The 6,069-nt window shown below is 32.1% G+C and overlaps 1 protein-coding gene and 1 long non-coding RNA gene across 3 annotated transcripts; both read right to left on the minus strand.

Moving 5' to 3' along the window:
- Nucleotides 1–939: 939 nt before the first annotated feature.
- On the minus strand, nucleotides 940–2,085 carry LOC110092847 (anaphase-promoting complex subunit 6-like). 2 transcript variants are annotated; one of them, XM_028701375.1, is made up of 3 exons: nucleotides 1,963–2,085; nucleotides 1,753–1,863; nucleotides 940–1,669 (listed from the first exon to the last, which is right to left on the minus strand). In XM_028701375.1, the coding sequence occupies exons 1-3, from the start codon at nucleotides 1,996–1,998 to the stop codon at nucleotides 1,499–1,501; spliced, it is 318 nt and encodes a 105-aa protein (XP_028557208.1). In that variant the 5' UTR covers nucleotides 1,999–2,085; the 3' UTR covers nucleotides 940–1,498. The 2 variants fall into 2 exon arrangements, with proteins under 2 accessions (XP_028557208.1, XP_020673199.2); XM_020817540.2 differs by having other exon boundaries at nucleotides 1,484–1,669; nucleotides 1,753–2,085.
- Nucleotides 2,086–4,974: 2,889 nt separating this feature from the next.
- On the minus strand, nucleotides 4,975–5,400 carry LOC114581375. Its single transcript, XR_003703311.1, has 2 exons — nucleotides 5,295–5,400; nucleotides 4,975–5,230 (listed from the first exon to the last, which is right to left on the minus strand). It is a non-coding gene; the product is annotated as an uncharacterized LOC114581375 (long non-coding RNA).
- Between the last annotated feature and the right edge of the window lie 669 nt (nucleotides 5,401–6,069).

The raw sequence follows: 6,069 nt of genomic DNA on the forward strand, positions 1-6,069 counted from the left end.
AAGGGCAATCTTTGCTAAAATTTTCTATTAGTTTAATATACTTCTCATAAATTTCAAGTTTTAGGAACAATCAAATCATTTCTTGGAATGAACGAAGCTTGCTCGGTGTTTTTATATTAAAATAGATTGATCTTTGCTTTAGTTTAGAGTTGTTAACTTGAGGACTGTGGTTAATTTGGAAACTTTCATTATGCATCTCATCTTAAATTCCATTAAAAAAAACCCTAGAATCTTAACCTTCTTGCAACAAAGTAATATCAGGGCATATGGTTACATCATTATGTTGATTAAAAGGACATAATACTTAGGTCAATTAGAAATTAATAAAAGATGAAACACAAACAAAATTAAATAAGTTATTGGTCTAAACAAATACAACATAGCAATCAAAAGTATCAAAATTACATACATATATTTGAAGGAAGATATCTCTAGAGATATATTCATAATGGATTGATAATTCGATTAGGGTAGTAATGTTGTATGCATTTTTCTTATTTTAGGTGTTGGCTTGTTTCCTTTATTTTCCCTAAAATAGTTTATATTAGCATGTATATATTGCATTGGATCAATAAGAAAATAATTATTTTATGCCACTCGTCCTTGAATAGTATCCCTGAAGAGAAATCCTTATCTATTCCTTTTAAACATTTCAAACATATTCAACACAAAATGCATGCATAATAAAATTTTATCTTATTGAAAAAATTAAAGTTCCAAAATATCCTTTTAAAGATGAATTAGAATAACTTGCAATAAAAATTGAATTATTTTATTGTTTTGAAGTCTAAATTTGCACATACATTAGCATATATAATTAAGCATGCATCTAAACAAAAGCTGAATGAATTTGAAATTGAGTTTAAGTATAAATCTAAACCTCAATTAGAATATGAACATGCCATTCAAATTGAACCTGCAATTAAAAATTGGTAACTTGTGCATTGTGATTTTTATGTATGTTTTCATCATGCATCCATCCAATGATGCATTTGCAACCCCAATATACTTAATCCTCATGCATCACATAAATAGTTGATCCAATTTTGTGTGGCATTTATATTGAGAAATCAAGCTTAAAGCCTAGCTTCACATTATATGTGACTTCAATTTATATTAGCAACTTAGGAAAGCTTATAACCTCAATTTTGTAGCTAAAAACAACTAATTTATTATGTTTAAGCAGGATTCATATAAAACATTGTTGCAATGACCTCCAGTGCTAATCCAACAAATTTTATCGTGCTTTAACTAGAGACAACTAAAAGATTGTTGCAATTAAAGCATTTTTGCAATAATTTTAAATTGCTTACAATGGAGACAGATGGACTGATAGATATACGTAAGTTTTTGCAGAAAACTTCTAAATTTAATGAAAAAAATGGCAACCTTGATTAATAGCGGTATAACCACTAAAGGTCTATTTTTTTCTTAAAGCACAAAACTATAAAGGTGTTACCATCACAAACCCCCAACAGCAATTGGGAGATTACTGTGCTTAAATTCCGCGATGAACAATAAACAAGACTCTTACGTTGATTTCATGATCCTCTCCGTCCTTGTCCAAGTACATAGGACTGCAATCCTTCGGGCTATTAACGTTTCCGTGCTCATCCACTTTAGCATCGCCAAGCATCGTCAAGCACTGGTGCCATTCTTTCAGCTCCTCCTAACGAAAAGAACAAAGCATTTAAAGTGTTAATTCATAGAACTGCAGATTGATGGATGAACAATGGAGATTTTAGAAGGTACGAGGCACTTGGCGGCAAGGTAGCGGAAGCGCAGGTCGCGAAGGACGATGGAAGAGGAGTTGAGTAGGTGGAGGGCGCGGCGGTACTGGTGCCCAAGGAAGAGGGCCTGAGCCTGCATGTAAATGTCGGCGGGATCAGAAGTTGCCGCCGCCACCTTCTCGGCAAAAAAGATGGCGGAAGAGTAGAGATGTTTGCTAAGGCAATCCCTCACCAATCCCCTCAGCCTCTCCACTTCCTCCTCCTTCATCTGTTCTTGCCCCTACAAAAAAGTTGCTGTCTCTTTGCTCCACTCTCGCTTCTTTCTTCCCTTCTGATAAACCCTCACTTTCGCTTGTGAAATCAAAAAATTGGAGAGGGAAAGGTTTTTGGAATTAGGGCTTGGAGAACAGAAGCGAATAAATATGTACAGGCTCTTGGGCTGGCCCGGCTAAAACTTAAGGCCAGCATTTAAATTTGCAGTTCTTTGGGCGCGGCGCAAAATATGCAATTAGAATTCATTTAAAAAGAAATAATGCTCTCCTATAGTCAGTGACCTATCAATTATTTTAGGCCTCATTTGGGACTGCTTTTTTTTACCATTTCTTCAAGCAGCTTTTTTGCGCTAAAAAGTTATTTTAAATTATTAGTTAGTTCACTTCTGAGATAAATTAAACTAGTCCAAATTCTAGCGAAAATTATTTTTATTGCAAATAAGTACTCTTGCCGCCATCTGTCGTCAAACAATATCAAAGTATATATTTTACACTACATTCCTTTTATATTGTATTTATTTAACATTTCACTCATTTTACAACCAACAAAATAGCCCCTTAATATGGTAAGATTAAACGCATAGATTAGTTTAGTCCATGTTATACATATTATCCCCCTTAAAAAAATGTGGTCCCTAAAGCACTTTAATTATGGAATAGTTATCGGTACTTTGCAATCATCTCTTCTTCAATCTCCTATTTTGCTTCTCATTCTAACTTGTTATTTCAAAGCACTCTAACAAATAAAATAGATTGATGATGAAGCTATTGAATCTTACATTCCAAAATGTACTCTGATATCTCTTCATGACTCAACTTTTATTAAAATATTAGGGCGTCTACAGCCGGACTCCAAACAACTGTAAGGCGTAGCTAGTTTGCTCCATTCGAACAACAAAAAAATCACTAATAGGTGGCGGGTGAATAGTGCAACGCCATTATTGGCATAGCAATATTCAACTACGCGATTTTTTTTGTCTCAACCGGATTTGTCAAATAAACGTGTGAAAGAGGAAAAAGACCGTTACCTTCGCAAAAGCACGTAAAAATGGAGTTCAATTGGAGATCAATCACGGCGTATTTGAATTTCACCGCATTTTGGAGTGAAAAATGAGATTTTCGGCTAGAAATGCCCTTAGTGGTTTAGACTAATTAATATGAGAATCTTCGTTGTACACGTAGCATTACAAAATGCATACTGGAAAAATATTATGCCTACATACAAATCCTGGAGGAAGTGCCAATCTATATGAAACTTTGCCGAACTCTTTTGATTACTTTCAAAAGATCCAATGAATTCAAAGTTTGGACTGCTGTTTTGGAATAAACATATGTAAGAATTATATTGAGGTTTTACTTTTAAATTTTAAAATTTGAATTTATCTAATTAAAGAAAATAATGGATGGTTGTTTTAATTTTAAATTTAGACCTGATCTTAAGTATGATATATGCCATACACTACGGTTAATTTATATATATACTAATTTTTAAGAATCTCTTAATTAATAATCAATGCAAATTGCCTTTTGCTGAAATTTTTTTGATATAGTGCATATCTAATAGTACGATCTATTATGGTCAAATTATAATACTTAAATATTTTTAAATTAATTTCTTTGATGAATTCACTCGTGTATGTGCACGCTAGTTATTTCACCAATTTATTTAAATGAAATAAATATATTTAAGACTAAATGTGAAAAGAATGATACTAACATCCGAGTCATGTCGCGCTTAATTCAAATTGCCTCTAGCTCATTTTAAAGCTTTGATCTTATGAATTCAAAGCTTGGACTTTTTTCTTGAGCTACAGACTTCATTTGAGTTTTGCATGTTCCATAGTTATACATAACATATGCATTTTAACTTTTCAATGTACAATTGTAGTTGTTATTACTAAGCCCTACACACATTTCAAAAATAATTTAACCAACTTATAGCTTTAATCAACAAAACTACATGATGTAATCTAAGCTCTTGAGGTCAAGATAGTTGGGCCAAAACATAGGCTTCATTTGGGACAACTTTCTTCCTAGAAAGCTGTTTTAAAAAGCAGGAAGAAAATCATCCCAAACGAAGTCATAATCATGATGAAAAAGAAAAAGACATTTGGATTTATATAAGTACAACCTATATGCATAAAAATACTCATGCGGAAAGTCTAAAATTAGAGGATATAGAGCAAACATTCTTAAAGAGAAAAGAAAATTAATCAAACTGCAAATACTGATTTTTTACTGTTTCTTAAAACAATTTTTTAGTACACATATTTTTAAATTTATATAAAAAAAGTGTTTTAAAAAGCAATAAGAAAACCATCCCAAACAATGCCTTAGGCTTCATTTGCGATAGCTTTATTGCTTTTACAAACAAATTTTTAATTCAAAAAATATTTGTACTAAAATATTACATGAAAAAACAGTAAAAAAATTATCCGAAATGAAATTTTAAATTACAATTAGAACTCTAGTATATTAGAAATAGGATTAATAAACAACTATTAGGTTACTCCAATAATGATATAAAATTATGAGTTCAAATCACAAAAATTAATTTCTTTACCATACATAATACGCAAAAACGTACATAAGGTTGCCCAAATGAACAGTTTCAAGTTCACAAGCATTACCAGAATTCATTAAAAGCTGACGGGCTCAAGGGTTTTCAACACCTTCAAGCCTAACTCAAACAAGAGCTGGAGGAATTATTATGTGTGGAGTCCGGATAAGAAGAATCGTCTAGAATTACTGTGTATTTACTATGTATTTGTTGAATCTGAGTATTTATAAATACTCATCAAATACACATCAAATCAACAAATACTCAGCAATACTTACAATTATATATTTGCTGAGTATTGTATTTACAAATACGCAGCAAATCTGGACAATTCTCCCTGTCTGGACTCCACACAAAATAATTTCTCCAAGAATTGATATGAATAATTTTTTTATTTCATATTGCGATGAAATTTTTTAAATAAAGAGCTGCGAACTAGTACTAATGAAGTATCAAGGAACAATCAGGATTGCTTTATTAGTATTCTAATAAGGAGAATCAGATATATCTCACATATCATATCAGGCCAATCCACTCTCTAATGTAGTCCAGCAAAGCTAATTTTATAGCTCTCATTTCACATTGAAAAAGGTGTAGGAGAGGATCAGGTTGTTGATGCCATCCATTTTGGGATCCGTCGCAAACTCGGGGTCAATATAGAAAAACACCTGCAGAATACCACATGGCATTGTTAAGGAGAAAATTAAGGAATTAGCTAACAACAGTACTTACTGGCATATCTATTTGTTCTCCAGGGAGCAGAGTCTGCTCCTCGAAGCAGAAGCATTGTATTTTGTTGAAGTATATGGCAGCCTGCATGACATGAAAGAAGAGCCACAATTGTAAAAGCGGTAGGTAAATAAGCAAAATTTGATTTAAACTCAAGAGAGAAAAAATAAAAAATAAAAAAGAAGATTAACGGCCCGAAAAACTCTGGACAATTTATATTGATGATCATCCTTAAGCACCCATCGTAGATTTCATTATTATTTGATTGTGGATAACATACAATCACAACTTTTCTAGTAAAATAAAGACGTTGCCACCCTATTAAATACGAGCAAAGACAGTTGAAAATACCATAAAATCCTCAAAATGGTTTTAATTAAATTACCTGCAAATATTGGATACCTTATGAGAAACCTGCCCCCAAACCCTTAGAAGGCGCACCCTACAACTAAGGCTTCATTTGGAATGTTTTTTTTAATGTTTTCTAAAGCAGTTTTCTAGCACAAAAATTTATAGTTTAAAAAAATTTTGTACTAAAAACCTGCTTTAGAAGACATTAAAAAAGCTACCCAAACGAAGCCTAAATTTGCATAGCGAGATTTATTCAAAGGATAAAACGTTGGCGTCTCAAAATAATAAAAAGAATGCACCGACGAAGATGATGAATTGCGAAGGCATTAATCCTACTTCGGAGTATCTATTTTAATGATCTTACGAATGTAATTCATCATCTTTGAATATAGTATTGCACGTTCTAAATCAAAATGAAAAAAAAAAA

This window comes from Dendrobium catenatum, unplaced genomic scaffold, assembly GCF_001605985.2.
Source record: "Dendrobium catenatum unplaced genomic scaffold, ASM160598v2 fragScaff_scaffold_1684, whole genome shotgun sequence".
In the NCBI taxonomy this organism is placed as follows: domain Eukaryota; kingdom Viridiplantae; phylum Streptophyta; class Magnoliopsida; order Asparagales; family Orchidaceae; genus Dendrobium; species Dendrobium catenatum.